At 29.3% G+C, this 17,044-nt stretch overlaps 1 protein-coding gene across 3 annotated transcripts; it reads right to left on the bottom strand.

The window, feature by feature from the left end:
• Nucleotides 1-10,975: 10,975 nt before the first annotated feature.
• LOC130665668 (actin-binding protein IPP-like) lies at nt 10,976-15,503 on the bottom strand. Of its 3 annotated transcripts, XM_057466151.1 has the most exons (6): nt 15,222-15,503; nt 14,916-15,044; nt 14,450-14,843; nt 14,224-14,389; nt 12,605-13,519; nt 10,976-12,107 (listed from the first exon to the last, which is right to left on the bottom strand). In XM_057466151.1, the coding sequence occupies exons 1-6, from the start codon at nt 15,289-15,291 to the stop codon at nt 11,871-11,873; spliced, it is 1,911 nt and encodes a 636-aa protein (XP_057322134.1). In that variant the 5' UTR covers nt 15,292-15,503; the 3' UTR covers nt 10,976-11,870. The 3 variants fall into 3 exon arrangements, with proteins under 3 accessions (XP_057322134.1, XP_057322132.1, XP_057322135.1); XM_057466149.1 differs by having other exon boundaries at nt 10,977-12,107; nt 14,450-15,044; XM_057466152.1 differs by lacking the exon at nt 15,222-15,503 and adding an exon at nt 15,140-15,158 and having other exon boundaries at nt 10,977-12,107; nt 14,450-15,044.
• Between the last annotated feature and the right edge of the window lie 1,541 nt (nt 15,504-17,044).

The raw sequence follows: 17,044 nt of genomic DNA, 5'->3' as shown, positions 1-17,044 counted from the left end.
TAAATATTTTGACATGGTTTTATATATAATACTGAAGATAACGAGCCGCGAGTGGAACTAACGAGCATGTCTCCTCTTTCATTTCTTAACTCAAGAAAAAGTACCGCAATACAGCAAACTATCAGCCAGTCAACCAAAACCGCCATCACATCTCTTGTATCTCATGTTATCTTCTATATATATATATATATATGAAGTGTATCTATGTCCTGTATCCTGGCGCTATCGAATTTAATGCCAGCCGTGATATAAAACCTGATATCCTTTATATAATAATAATGTTAATAAATCTATTGAATCATCGATAACTTGGTTGGAGATTAGACTCATCATCATTTAGGTTTTGAAATATTTTTTTTTATCAGTCTCATATCTTTCGTATCATAACAACGAACATGAAAGACATTTTAGTAATGCGTAAATACATTTAGATGATAAGAATAATAAAAAAATTTTTTAAGGATTTATTTATTATTTATTATCAGTGAGTTTGTGATGGAAAATTTTTTGTGTAGATGTCGGGAAAATGGAAAAATATTAACGCTGAGAAAAATGCATTTTTGATCCCGACTACGGTAAATCTTTTAGCTTTTCATTTATATTTTAAGGAAAGATGAATTTTAAATTGAAACATTTTTTTATTTTTAGTTGAAATTGAGTCGCAATAAAAAAATTTTTGAGGGAATTTTACGAATATGGTAATTTATTTATATATTCAAGTGAGAAACGTGATTTTTTAAAAACAATTTGATAGTAAAAAAATAAAAACTATTTTAAATTTTCAGGAAAATTCGAAAAAAAATTTTTCCCGCATTTTTGATTCATTTGAAAATAATCGTAATTTTTCCCTCTTTTTTTTAAATTTACATCAGGAATTATTTCATATAATTTTTTTTTTTCAAAATTTCATGCCCACAATAAATTCCTACACTAATTCTAATAATTTCGAGTTCTGTCCCCTTACTTTCGAATAAAAGTCAAAAAAATAACCGATAAACTTCTATTGAAATTTTTAATTTAAAAAATGAAAAGTAATTTAAAATATTTACCGTTGATATAAAATACAATTAATAGTTAGCGAAGCGTGGATCATATCCGTAAGAAAACGGTTTAAGAGACGAGAGGAATAAGAGAAACCATAAGCAGACATAAACTGCTGCGCCCATCTTGAATGACTTAGCAGGCGTGTTTTGTATACTCAATGCCGCGGAATACATCACAACATAACATTGTTATATTATATTTATACATTTGTCTCTTTCCCCTGCTCAGTAGTTGCGTCTTTGCGTCCTAAGTTTTAAAACACCCGCACAACATCTCCAACCTGATGTATTGTTCTCCAGACATATAAACACTAAGATTTGCATTGCATTATTACTACGCGTTTAATGTAACCTATTTTCCATTCAACTCGCCTCCTTTTAGTTTATAAATATCGCGGCAAGCTTCTTGCATTCAAATGTCTACGAATAATAATTAATTATCTATATTATTTAACAAATAAATTTGAATTATTTATTTTTGCTTAAAGCTGAGCCGTACTCAGCAAAGTCTCGAATTTTAGATTTTTATCGATTTATTAATCGATCATCATCACAGCGATTTTTTCAGCTTTCGGAAAAATGCACAGACCAAACATTCGCGGAAAATTTTCATCATTCGAGTCCATAAACATTTAAAACGTCACTAGAAATACAAAATCCAGAAATCCGGTCAGTGCTGCCGACCTTTAAAATTTTTGGCGCCTTTTTTCTTGAACCTGAAATTAACAGACAATTAATATTTTTTGGATTTTTTTTTTTAACAAATCGATTACGAAAAAATAAAAAATAAAAATATACGCATGTAGAAAATTTCGAAAACTATGGGTGCAATTTTTTCAAATATTTTTTATTTTAATAATTTATCGTTTAAAAAAAATTCAAAAATTAATAGGCGTCGGCTAACTTCAGTCTCATGTTTTTTTGGGTGCAAAAACGCGGCGCTTCGAATAGAAAACTAAAAAAATTACAGTTTCAGATAATAATTTAAGATTTTACTAAAAATTTAGTCAAAAGTTCATTTTTCACCCGTAAAACTTACGCTGATATATAAATTTCATAAAATTATTATTTAAAACTGTAATTCCTAAAAGGCTGCGCCCGTACTCAGCAAAGTCTCGAATTTTAGATTTTTATTGATTTATTAATCGATCATCATCACAGCGATTTTTTCGGCTTTCGGAAAAATGCACAGACCGAACATTCGCGGAAAATTTTCATTATTCGAGTCCATGAATATTTAAAACGTCACTAGAAATACAAAATCCAGAAATCCGGTCAGTGCTGCCGATCCTTAAAATTTTTGGCGCCTTTTTTTTGGTGCAAAACGCGGCGCTTCGAATAGAAAACTAAAAAAATTATAGTTTCAGATAATAATTCAAAGATTTTACTAAAAATTTATTCAAAAGTACATTTTTCACCCGTAAAACTTACGCTGATATATAAATTTCATAAAATTATTATTTAAAACTGTAATTCCTACAGAATATTGTCTCGTAAATTGAGAGCCGCGTTACTGTATAAGTTACAGTTTTTCTTGTTTATTTTTTTCCGTGTGAAATGTGACATATTTTTTTTCTTTTTTTTTTATCTGTACTTTGAATAAATCCAAAATCCCATATTTTATAGTTAAAAAAGTTTTTCGCTCATTTTCAGACCATACTTTTATTTCTAAATTCAGAATTATTGGTACTCGTTTTTTTTTTATATATTTTTTTAGTGAGCTTGAAAGTGCCTGCCACTGGTATAGGTCGTAGGATACTATTTCCGCAAGGGCTCGTAAATTCGTTTACTCAACTATGTACCGTATTTTATGGTCATACATCACCGTTTAAGTTTGATAAAAAATAATAAACATAAAAAGATATATTTAAATATAAATATAAAATAATACCGTGTAAGTACATCGCAATGTTGTTTTTTCCTCGGTATTATTAAACATTTTTTTTAAGCCTCTTATTGAGTTTATAATAATAAGTACTTAGTAGTTGGCATCCCGCGTTCATACACTGGCATAATGCCGATGTTCACTCTGCATTATATGAAATTACATTACTCGCTTTGTCGCTCGACTAAACAATCTGTTAGCCATTAAGTTTACTTCATTTATTCTATAGAGTATAATATGATATGATATGATGTACTCTTTGTACTTGTCATCCACCAGCTCATTGCGCAAACATAACACAAGTATATAATGCGTTACATTCAATTGCCGGTAATATTTTCCTCAGCTATTTTTAATTCAGGGTTTAACTTATCAATATTTATTTATTTACACTAGTCAATTATATAGTAAGTCATCAGTTGCAATCAAAACCTGAGTAAAAAAAAATTAATTTTTGAATGTGAGGATTTTTTATTCTCAATTTAAAATTCAAAAAATTTCTTGCGCAAAGAAAATCCTTTTTCAGTGTAGTAACGCAGAACATGTATTATTGACCACAGAATTTAAGATTTGGTATGAAAACCAAATCAGGGAACTCGAGTGATCAAGGGGATCGAACCCATAATTGACCAGTCGAAGCTGCTATGAAATTGTCTGAGCTCAAAAAACCAGAACCTTTGAATTATAAAATAATTTTAACGCTACCGTTCGTCTTAGGGCGACTAATGTCCGGTAAATCGGGGTTTTGAACAGAAAACTTGGAATAAAAAAATGATAGTTTCGAGATTTTACTACCATATTAGTCAAAAGTACTTTTTAAACTGTAAAAATTACTGCTGATACTTATTATTATGTTTAATAAAATTATTTGAAAGTGCACTGACAAGAAATTTCTCTTCGGACAATTAAATCGGTTTTGTTAAATTCTGTTAAACTAAAATTTATTAGGGACAACTAAATTTTATTACGTCAACATAATCTATTTTGTCATTTTTAACAAATGATTTGATAGACTCTATTTGGTTTGACGTTAATATTTCACTCTCTTAGATAATAAAATCATTTGGTAAAGTTAAGAAAATATTTATTTGATAGACAACTAAATTATTTAATAGTGCCAACAAACCCAAATATTAAACAAAGTTTCATTATCCCTGATTAAACAACTGAATTCGACTGAATTAAAAATTTTAATTCTGTTATATTCTGTCGAATTCTGCAAAACAGAATTCAACTGAATTGAAAATTTGAATTTGAATTAAACAGAATAAAACCGATTTAAAAATTTCAAATTAAGTTTAATTCGGATTCAGAACCAGAAATTGGAGAATTATTTTTTAATTAATCAGAATTCAACCGAATAGAATTATTTAAATTAGTTTTAATTTTGACAAATTCTGGTTTTCCTGCCGAATTAGACAGAATTCATTTTTAAGTTAGGTACCGAATTAACAGAATTTATCTGAATTAAATAGAATTAAAAATTTAATTCTGTTTAACTCGATCGAATTCAGTTGTTTAATCAGGGATATTAACTCTAATAAATATTACTTAGACACACATAATTATATTCATTTAGAATAAATATATTAGACTGGGCCAAAAAAAAATTGACTATTTTTTTTTTCATAGCTATATCGAAAATATTATTCAGAATGACAAATAAAAAAATTTCATGAAAGTTTGAGCCCTTAATATTAATTGTAAGAGGTCTATCATTGCTATTTTTAATTTTAATTCATAATTTGATGTTTTACGTCAAAACTGCTAAAACATTGGAGTAAAAAAAAATCATTTCCACTTATTCTTATGTAAAATTAAATTCCCTACAAAAAAGGTCTGATTAAAAATTTTCGTCAGACAAATAACCGTTTCCGATTAATTAAACTTAATAAATTGATATATTTTTTCGATTTAACATTATTACTTTTGAATTTTGTAACTGACGAATCAATAAATATCTAATAAAGACCATGACAGATTTTTGAAGGAAATTTAATGCTCTACAAAAAGGGTCTCTTAACATTTTTTGCTAAATTCACTCCTTCGAAAGTTATTCAAGGTTGAATTTGAGTCAAAACGATTTCAATAACGTGAATAACTTTCGAAGGAGTGAATTTAGCAAAAAATTTTAAGAGGCCTTTTTTGTAGAGTATTAAATTTCCTTTGAAAATCTGTCATGGTCTTTATTAGATATTTATTGATTCGTCAGTTACAAAATTCAAAAGTAATAATGTTAAATCGAAAAAATATATCAATTTATTAAGCTTAATTAATCGGAAACGGCTTATCTGACGAAAATTTGTAATCGGACCTTTTTTGTAGGGAATTTAATTTTACATAAGAATAAGTGGAAATGATTTTTTTTTTCCAATGTTTTAGCAGTTTTGACGTAAAACATCAAATTATGAATTAAAATTAAAAATAGCGATGATAGACCTCTTAAAATTAATATTAAGGGCTCAAACTTTCATGAAATTTTTTCATTTGTCATTCTGAATAATATTTTCGATATAGCTATGAAAAAAAAAAATAGTCAATTTTTTGGCCCAGTCTAAAATATATATGTTTGTTCGAAGTTAATAAATGAATATTTGAACTTAATAAATATTTATCATCAGAAAAGGCAGTTGTCACTATGCTAGCCAACAGCAGCGGGAGTAGTTCGGTGCTCGCCACTAGATCGCGCCCACCTTTTGTAGTGTCCCTAGTAAGAAACTTATTTCAGAGTTATCATATTCCAGACTTGAAACGTCCACAGGACGAATCTTTCACTGTATACTAGCAGATCGATGATAACACTGTTTTGAATGAAATATAGGGGTCTCCCGTATTACTCTATGACATTGATGCTAAATATTAATGTTTCCCTGAACAATATTAGTCATAGTACAACAAAAAGTAAAAGACTAAAAGATCCTTTTTTCTCAAATAAATGACTTAATTTATATATTCATTGCGTACAAAAGTAATTTTTTCTCGATCGAAAGAATCGTTACAAAGGTTCATATTTGATTTAATAATTCTTTAGAAAAAATTTATTGCAATAAAATTATAAAAGTAAATAATTATAATAATAATGTCGTAGGCTGTTATATAATTTTTTCAATAAATATATAATTTAATCACTTAAGAAAAAATTTTTTCTTGACGCAAGAAGTCGTTATAGAAAGCTTCAGCTTTAATTTTATTATTCTTTATTGAAAATTTACTGTTTTAAGTATGATTGAGATCTGATAATTCAAGCGACAAAATTAGTCGAGCATTATTCTTTTGTTGATTAATTTTTTCATATTTCTGGTATTATATTAAATGTAGAAATCATTTTTTTATATTGATATTGAAAAAAAAACCTTGTACACAACCATTATCGATATTGATACTAAAATATTTTTACATTGGTTTATAATTGTTTTTTTTTAACTCCATGTATTAGTTTGTCTTTATTTATTGAAAATTATAAATATAACAGACCCACAAAAAAAACGCAGTAATACCCACACTTACCCTATTAATGCAAGAAATATTTTACATTATGAATTGAAAAAAAATTTTTTTTTGCCTCAAGAAAATTTTTGTCTGCAATTCGTAATGCAAAAAATTTCTTAGGACAAGTAAAATGTTTTTGAGGGAAGTAAAATTTTTTTGTACCAAGAATTCCATTTTTTTTTTTATGTATATCTGCAATTATTTCTCGTTTTCTTTTATACCAGAGATTTTTTTTTCTTCATTTAACTTTAGGTAAAAATAGGTAAAAAAAATCTGTAATAAAACTCATCTGAAAAATTTAAATGAAAAGTCTTTAAATTAAGTACTATAACTAAGTAACAAATAACAATAACAATAACAGTAATAATAATAATAATAATAATAATAATAATAATAGTGATAGTGATACTGGAGGACGTGAACGTAGATGAGGATAAGGATGAGAATGAGGATGGTTTTAAAGATGAAGCGATAAAGTAAAAGCAAAGTAAAGGGCAAGTTATAAATGAGGTGAGGGTTAATGTTTCTCGCCTCTACTTCTAAGTTTAGCCGTAGCTTTAGCTCAAGCTGTAGCTTATTCATCTGGTCCAGCTTCTCATTTACTTCAAGGATGACGTGACTGACCCACGGGACTAGGAGGAACTATAACCCAGAAATCTGTTTTGCACAAGATCACTTGTGAGATAATATGGTTACGGTAAATTATCTCTCTCACTTTAACTTTAAAGTTTATCTCGCGTCTCTCCGTCTTTTAAATCCATCGAGTTAAAGACTAAAGCTCATCTCATCGTTACACTCTATACCTCGGTTACGGATTATACGCAGTACATGAATGTCTATCCACTTGGCGAAACGGATCTTAATAGCTCTTCCTTGACTTACAACTCGATCGATCTGTCTTATTGCTTACTCTGATAACTAATTACTCGATCACTTGTACAAATTAACTTTCCTACTTGATTGATTATTCAAAATCTATTACTGAATATATTAGCATCCATATATTTATATTTTATTACTTTGCTACTGTTTTTGAAATTATAATCTAGTTTCAAATTTTCGCGCCGAAATTTTTTTTTTTTTTTTTTACTAATTTCTAACAGTTCATAAAAAATGAATGAACTGAGACAAAAGATAATTTTTTTTGATCTCTAAATATATTACAGTAACTAAAAAAAAATTTTTTAACTTCACTGGATATTAATTTGATTAGAAAAAAAAAATTATTACTACAAATTTTAAAATTTACATTTGAAAGTTCGTGTGACAAAATCAAAATTATGACTAAACTAATAAAGATATGATAAAAATGTATAGAGACAATTTGATAGCAAATTAAATTCTCTACAAAAAAGATCTCCTGACATTTTTACGTAAAATTAATTCTTTCAACGTAATTACAACATACAGAAAGAAATTCAATTTTACTATTTCAAATTAAATTATTTATTTTTTCTATAACTTAAAAACTATCAGAGATACGTCAATAAGTCAGATGAGCTTTTTTGTAGCAAATTAAATTTCCTACAACTTTTATTTCAAACATTTGTCTCCAAAATCTATAGTTTCGCTAAAAATTTTGTTTAAAAATAAAAATTTACAAATGAATAAATTACTTATGACAACTTTCTTTTTGTCATTAAAAAAATTAATTGTTTGAATAAATATTTATAAACGCAAATAAAAAAAAACTGCAGAACGTGTGTGAATCATTTATACTTATCTCGAAGCGGTTGCGTCGAATGATGAAATTTTAATAAAAAAAATTTAGTAGCTTTTAAATTATCACCATAAAAAAAAACTGCATTTTATAAATATAGACAAATAAATAAAATTTTATTTTTAATGGCCAATAAATATTTAAAAATATTTATTCACAAACTTCAATCTCTTTTTTTATTTACTTCCATAAAAAAAATTTCAAAAGTTCACTAGCCGCTTAACTTCTAGAACTTTCAATTTTTAATGCCGCCGACAAATTTAATTATTTTTTTTTACTCCCAACCGAAGAAAACTTAAAAAAAAACAAAATTAAAATTTTATTTATTTAAATTCAAATCAAGTTCCCGCCATTAAAATTAAATTCATTTTTAAACATAAAATCCTTGATTGATTTCTTATTAAATAAAATCATTATTTCAAGCTTCCGGTTTTGTAAAAAAAAAAAAAAAAAAAAACATTTATAAAATTATCTAACTAATAAGTAAACAGGAAAATCATTCAATAGATAATTGAAAGTAAACAAAGATACGCTTAGATCAGCCACAAATTAATTAAAAGTTTATTTAAAAAATAATTTTTTTCAGGGAATTAATGCGTCTCATTCCGCTCTTATCCTTGCAATACTTTTATTATTTTCGCGTAAAAAAAAATCTACACTCATTAATTTACAATTTAAACTTCGCGCAATTTATTTGTAAACAATCGCGGCGTACGTGAGTAAATTCAAATAAAAATAGACTTAAGAGAAAGAGATAACGATTAAATAATTAAATTTACTTACATTACCCGCTTTAATTTACTTAAATAATAATAATGCGATTCGTAAACTAATAAAAAATGATGAAAATAAAATAAATGTTACCTTGCAAAAGTTAAAAATAAATAGTAATTAATTTTTTTAATGATTCATTGATTACCCGCGAATTATTTTGCATCACGTAATTTTTTTTCTTCATTAATCCCATCGTTGTTTTCTTAAAACCAATTAATTCTCAGGTATGATAAATAAATATATGAACATTTTAAATTGACAGTCGATGACACACGCGGAAATGACTGATAAATTTTATAATTACTGTCATTGCCGCTTATATTTTTTAAAATATTTTATTTATATACGACTGAGATTTTAATTTCTCTGACATATTTATTAATAAATCGGTAACAAGAATAAAAAATAAAAAATTCCGAAAGATGTCACGTAAAAAAAATCAAATTAAAAAATCACTGAAAAATAAATTTAAAAAAAATCAAAATTATGATAATTACGAGTGCAATAATAATTGTGCTGAGCATCAATCACTCTTGTATCTGACAAATTTAATTGAAGATATAATAACTTATTACCAGATAACCTGGAAACGAGATCGCGAACTCGGTTATCCGGGTTATCGCAATGCACAAGGTGAATTCAAATCACCTGATAATCTGACATCAATATCAACAACCCAAGTAATAGAGGCAGACACGGATAATGTACGTCGAGATGAAATTTGTCGGCTCAATGCCATTCTGCCGAAACTTGAAGACTCTTATATTAAGAAAGTACGAGCATGCTGGTCGATCCTCGTATCAAAGTTACGTAATACTTACAAAACAAATCCTCGTAGATTTCAAAAGCTTATCGTAAATATCCAACTAAGTATCCTTCGTCACAGAGCTCACGATAATGGTCACCTTTTTTCCACATCTTCAACGAACTACTCCGAGAACCTCCAAAACTGAAATAGTAATTTAGACATGACACTGAAAGTTAGACATTAAGAAAGTTCGTTTTTTTTTTAAATAAAATAAAAATTTTTAAATTTCATATACAAAATTTAGTGGATGTTTGAAAATTTATTTTACTTACAGGTAATTTGTCTAGTAAAATTACGAATTGTCTGATGTCTGATACTTTCAGTATCAGAAAATGAATGAGACTGAAAGCAGACATTAAAATTAGTATATTATGTACCAAGGGAGGAAAGTAGGACATTTCAACCCTCGTGTGTAATTGTCTACCTGAGCTGAAGGTGTCTACGATTTCTTACCATACCTGCGTCTGAAAGTTTGAATTCTTGTCTCTGTTTGTGGGAAAAATGGCGCTAATTTTTAACACTCGTTTTCTTTTAAAAAAAAAAGACGAACTTTCTTCCCTATAAACTAGGCAGAAATTTAAACTTTCGGTACAGGTATGGTAATTATTATATTACACGCCAAGAGAGAAAAGTATGACATTCCAACCCATGTGTAATTGCCTTCTACGGTTTTTTTATCAGACTTGCGCCTGAAAGTTTGAATTTTTGCCTCTGATTGTAGGAAAAAAGGCGCATGCGCTCAGTTTCATTACTTGTTTTCTCCTAAAAGAAAAGGCCGACTTTTTTCCCTATAAACAAGGCGGGAATTAAAACTTCCGGTGCAGATACAGTGAAAAATTGTATACACACCCAAGAAGGAAGGCAAGACGTCTCAATCTGCGTGTTTGCCACCCCCACCTTTGGTTCAGACAATTATGCCCGCGGCTTGGTGTCCTACTTTTCCCCCTTGGTATATAATATACTAATTTGTGGGTTCAAAAATTTTGATTTTAATTACAGATAATTTTTTTATTAAAATTAAAAAATTTTCTGGTCGCTACTTTTAGTATCAGAAAATGAATGAGACCGACAGTAGTCGACATAAGAATTTTTTTTTTTTAAATAAACAAAATAAAAATTTCAAATCAGAAACTGAAAAATATTTTAGTAGATGTCCGAAAAATTTTATTTTACTCTCAGGTAAACTTTTTAATTAAAAAAAAAAAATTGTCTGATGTCTACTACTTTCAGTGTCGTAAATAAAACAACTTTTTTTTTTACGTAGAGATTTATTTAAACAAAAAAAATAATTTGTGGTGATACATGTGTAAAACGTCCATTTTGTATAATATCGTGGATTGTTATATTTTAATAATATCTATTAATATATATATAATTACATATTACAATAATTCATTCCAATGATTCGTTTTAATTATAATTATTGTTTAGCATAACAATTGTATTAATTATTAAATAATTATATTAGTAAATTGTGGACTTTATTTTACGAATCGATGCATCGGTGATATTTTTTGTATAAAAATGGTATGACATATATCTTTATAGATTTTTTTAAAGTAACAACTATTACATTATATTTATTTATAATTATTTTTAAATAGTGTATGATAAATAATTAATTTTTTTTAGTTGCTTTGAGTATCGATGAGCACACAAGTGCAATTCCATTGGTTACGTCGTTAGCTGTACATTTATTATTAATTATAATTAACATCCACTTGCTCTTTGGACGAGTTTACATAATTAGTCAGTTTATTTATAAATTTATTATTTAAATAACACTTAAGCTGATTTTAGATATGATTTAATTTTATTATTATTTGATAGCCAACGAATTAATATAAAGGCCATTTAGCAACAATTAAATAATAATAAATAAAATATATTATTATTTATAACAATTTTTCAAATTTTTATTTATCATGATTTTCAAATCAAACCGCCAGCACTCCCGCTATCAGCATTTCAGTTTTCAAATTTCACGATCGCTCTGGCGCGAGCGAGACACAAAAAAAACGGGAGTGCTGAAGGCTCAATAACTATCGAACTTTATAAAAAAATAATAATTTATATCACGATTAATTAAATTTAAAAAAATGTTTAGTTGAAATGAAATTTAAATGATTTTTTTTAAAGTAAAAGACGGGATCAGAAGGGTGCGATTATTGCTGCAGCTTCGCCACGACTTGTTGGCAGCGATGCGCATTCGCTCCATTCATTTGAAGCGGGATCATAACTCTCGACAGTGGAAATTGTTATTTGAGTTCGATAAAAATTTATTTCGCACGATTGGTCACCTCCTATTACGTATAAACGTCCATCTGCTGCGGCTACTGCTGGATAAGAACGACCCATGTTCATTGGTGCCACTGCTGTCCATTTATCCTGAAATTATTTTATTTAAATAATTATTTACATCTTTTTATTTTATTTTATTTAAAACTAAAGATTTTAATTTACGCGGGAAAATGTTCAAATTTTGAAATTTTTATTTAACGGCCTCTAGTTTAAATTTTATTTCGGTTTTGGAAAAGTTTTCAAGTCAGTCGACTGAAACTTTAAATAAACTTTTTTTCAAAACTATGAAAATTTTAATTTGATAAATTTTTTTATCAGTAAAATATTAAAATTTTTTAAAGCGACTGAAGTTAGAAGACAATTAAAAATTTTCGGATTTTTTTCCTAACAAAAGAATTACAAAAATAAAAAAAATAAAAATATACACATGTAGAAAATTACAAAATCTGTATGCAATTTTTTAAAATATTTTTTTTCTGTAATTTGTCGTTTTTAAAAAAATCCAAAAATTATTATACGCCGGCTGACTTCAGTATGATGAAATTTAAAAATAAATTATCGAAATTAAAAAAAAAAGTAATTACCTCTTCAAATGAGTAACGTTCAACAGACGAAAGTACCTCTTGATTCTTATTCATGCCGCCTACAGCATATATATAACCATCTAATATAGTAATTCCCATTTGCGAACGTGGTGTTAGCATGGGCGCAAGATAATTCCATTCTCTTGTAACGGGATTATAACTCATAACATCTTGACGGTGTCGGCTTTCGTGCGTGCAACCACCGACAATATAAATCAACCCTTCGTATGCGACAACACCCATACTGAAACGTGGCTCGGGAAGTTCGCCGTGCAGGGACCAAGTATTGCTAATGGGATCATAAGTCTCAATGGTGCCACCGATGTCTTCACCGACCCAGCCCCCGACGGCGTAGAGACAGTTGTCGAGCTCGCAGAGACCAAATTCGCAACGTGCTTCAATCATGCATGCAATCGAACTCCAGACGTTGTCACGTGGGTCGTAACACTCCCCGTTCGCGATAATGCAGGACTCGAGTTCTCCTCCCACGACGTAAACTTTGCCATCAAGGAGAGCTACTCCGGGTAAAATTCTCCCTATCCCACATGGCGCGACTTCGCTCCACTGACCGGTGAACGTGTCGTATTTTTCGATCGTCTCGTAGGTGCTCTCTGCGTCCCGGGCCCAGTTGTCGGAAGTGTGCTCTCGCTTGGACCCACCGATCACCAGAATGTTTTTCTTGGCGCAGAGACGTGGCTGGGCTCTCAGGGGTACGAGACATCCTTTGTTGGACACCAGGTCTTTTTGTATTGATCTCAGGGCGACTATTAAACTCGCGTCTTTGCAATCAATTATTACTGACTCTAAACGGGTTAATGAGCACAGACGCAGTCTTATGTGACCGAGTATTTCAAATACGTAGCAACGCCGTGACGTTATGTCGTGTGTTATCCAGTTGTAGGCAGCTTGGAAGACCTAGAAATTATACTTTAATTTATTGTTACATTCAATTTTAATGGACACTCTCATGCCGTTTTATTTAATTATTTAATTCTTGATCTGTCTGACATTTCATTATATTTTAAAAAACTTTTTTTCTTTTTTATTTTAAATGGTGAAAATTATTTCAGTTTAATGACCGGTAATTTTTTATAATTTAAATTTTAAGGTCAAAAAGTTTTAATTTAAAAAAAAATATTTCAATTTTTCTGAAATTTTTGAATTTCCGGATTAAAATTTTATTAATTAATTAAAAAAAAAATTAAAACCTTAATTTTAAAAAATTGTAGCCGAGGTATAAAATTTTTAAAAAATTACTTACAGTTTTTATCAATTAGGAATTGAACGAAATTTGAAAATTTGAATTATAAAATTTATATGAAAATTTATTTTCAAATTTTGTTTAACTCCAAATTTATATCAACTGCAAGTAATTTTTTTTCAAATCTAAATCTCAGCTCCAATAAATATTTTAATTTTTAAAATTAATTAATTAAAAAAATTTAAATACTTATGAGTCATTGAAAATTTTAAAAAAGTGGTGGGCAGTGAGAATGCCTTTAAAATTTAAAAAAATTCATCAGATACAAACAGATAAAATTCTCAAGAATTTTAATTGAAGTTAATTAAAATTAATTACCAACAATTGAATTTTAATAGACAAAAAAAAAAGTAATGACCTGAAATTCAGTATCCACGTGAATGTATTCACTACTGAGAAAATGAACGAGATATTCCTTAGGTAAATCAAGAAACTCTTCTTCCTGTGACACTTGAGGAAAATTGACTTCGATGAAACGTAAGGCAGTCTCCATTAAATCTAGTCGATTGTGCGCTTCAGCAAATCTTCATAAAAAAAAAAAATAATTAGCTGTCACTCCAAGCAAAATAATCATCTTCACTTACCGATAAATTCCAAGGGCGTTAGAATGATGCAGTTGTTGCTGCAGATAAGAGATGCATCCTGCGACGACTTCGTCCAATTCAAACATATCAGCAGCGGCAAAGAGTTCCTGCACATTGTCCTGTGTGATATCGACATTACCCGTGTAAATAAACTCGACAAGAAGCGCCAGGATGTTCGGGGAAATCGCGTGGATTTCCACCAGTTCCTGCTGCTCCTCAACAAGACCGCCAGTGAACATGGCATTGAAATAAGCGCTGCCAGCAGCCAACACTGATCTGTGTGCTCTGATGACGTTGTCACCAGCAACTAGACCCACGTCGCTGAACTGGTTCTTCAGTCGCTGGTCATTCAGGTGTCTCAGTACCTTACTCGCGAACTGTCCAGCCGTAAATACTTTACCAGGTACATCATTAGCTTGTTGTCGTTGTCTCAATGACTGATAATTATCTACTGGATATACATTACCCGTATTAACATCAGTCTGTCTCATTGTTTGTGATGCGAAACCCATTGTCTGGGAATTATGACCACTTTTTAGAGGCTGCACGCGTCCATCTGACATTAAACCGTCCAGCTGACCCTTGTCCACAGCCCCTGTAATTTTAATTTAATTATCAGCAATCATCCAATTAAATCATACAGCAAACGCCCAGGTCATAATTTATTTAACTGAAAAATAATACACGTACATTATCCTGATATTTAATGAAGTCTGATATATATGTATATATAAATGTATGTAAAAAAAAATAAATCAATTAATTAACTCACTACATATACGAGAAAGCATCTTATAGACGCTGTGAAATGACTTTGTGTCATTTTTCCCCTTTAAACGCATCACTGACACTTCATTTTATTGACGTTTATTTCGTTCTTCTGGATGTCGTCAGTGACAGGTGATATTTTGTTTTAAACAATCGACACACTGACTGCTTCGGAGCTTTTAGTTACTGATTATTTATTGTTCATTTGATTATTTATTTTTAGAAACTAATTTTTTGACATATGCCAAGCCACTGATTACATTAATTTACCAGCAGTCATTGTTAGATATTTGTTATGTTGGTTCAAATGCTTCAGTTTGCTTTCTTTCCGTTGGCAAAACTAGCGCGCGAAATTTAAAATTTTTTTACTCCTGACAATTTTTTATTTTAATTAATTTTTTACGTTGATTAATTATTATATATTTATAAAGTATATATATATAGAGAGGAGGGAGGGGTAAAACGGGGTGCTGTTGAAAAATAACTTACAATTTTGGGGGCAAAATGGGATACTTCCTAAAAAAGGTAAAAAAAAATTTATGGACATTAAATAAATTTGATTTAATTGAATTTTCTTGTAATTTACATGAAGACTAATTATATTTTACATGATTATTGGACGTAAAGGTAAAAAAAAATTTTTTTTAAATATTCAAAAAACTTAGAAGAATAGGATGAGGACAAGTTAATTAAAACTCATATTTATTCGCGACGTTTCGGCTTTTATTAAGCCTTCCTCAGGCACTCTGAAAGAATGTATCACAACAATGATTTACAAAATACGATCGATATTAAAACAATAATCGTACAAAACATACCATAAATGACGTTTTAACAATGTCAATCATATAAATCCTTGTCATAGTACATTAGCAAACATGGTCTAGTTAAATAAGTAAATTCATACACTGTAAAAAGAGCGGTGTTAAAAATGGACTCGTTTTAACTCCGCCCGGTGTAAAAATTAAATTACACCGGTGTATGAGGAGTAATACACTGGTGTTAAAAATACCGGTGTCAAATCGGGGTAACCGGTGTAAAAGCAGAGTAAAACCGGTGTAAAAGCGGGGTAACCGGTGTAAAAGCGATGTAAATTGCGTCCGCTTGGAGTATTAACTTTAAAGATTATAAAACACAAAAAATGTCAGTTCTTTATGAAAATTAATAAAAAATATCATTTATTAACAAGTATAGTGATCGAGTGAGTAAAAATATTCACAAAGTAAAATATTTTAACACCAGTAAAGAATATCTACACCAGCGGCGGCGTTATTTTAACACCGGTCTAGAATATTTACACCGGTGGCGGCGTTATTTTAACACCGGTACAAAATGTTTATCCCGGTGGCGGCGTTATTTTCACACCGCTTTCGGGGGTCAATTTAACACTGATAATTTTAACACCTACACCGCTTGGACTTACCCCGGTGATTTTTTATAGTGTACGTTATTTATGGTATGTTTTGTACGATTATTGTTTTAATATTGATCGTATTTTGTAAATCATTGTTGTGATACATTCTTTCAGAGTGCCTGAGGAAGGCTTAATAAAAGCCGAAACGTCGCGAATAAATATGAGTTTTAATTAACTTGTCCTGATCCTATTCCTCTGAGTTTTTTTAATATTAAATTGTCACCAAGTATCGGAAACATCATCATAATTTTTTTTAAAGTTTTTGTCATAAATCAAAAGTCATTAATATTGTTTGAATGACACGTTAGATTTTTTAAAAATTTTTAACAAAAAAAATTCAAAATAGTACTCAATTATATTTACAAAAAAAGAAAAGGGGGGGGGGGCATTTTTCCCCCATACCTCTACTCAGT

This window comes from Microplitis mediator, chromosome 3 (assembly GCF_029852145.1).
Source record: "Microplitis mediator isolate UGA2020A chromosome 3, iyMicMedi2.1, whole genome shotgun sequence".
Taxonomy (NCBI): domain Eukaryota; kingdom Metazoa; phylum Arthropoda; class Insecta; order Hymenoptera; family Braconidae; genus Microplitis; species Microplitis mediator.
Note: the sequence above shows the minus strand (reverse complement) of the source record. Positions and strands in the feature narration are given on the sequence as shown.

Coding starts and splice junctions, on each gene's coding strand:
- LOC130665668 (XM_057466149.1), bottom strand. CDS start 15,291: ATGCGTTTAAAGGGGAAAAATGACACAAAGTCATTTCACAGCGTCTAT. Junction 14,390..14,449: donor AACGCCCTTGGAATTTATCG/GTAAGTGAAGAT, acceptor TTTTTTATGAAG/ATTTGCTGAAGCGCACAATC. Junction 12,108..12,604: donor AACGTTACTCATTTGAAGAG/GTAATTACTTTT, acceptor AAATAATTTCAG/GATAAATGGACAGCAGTGGC.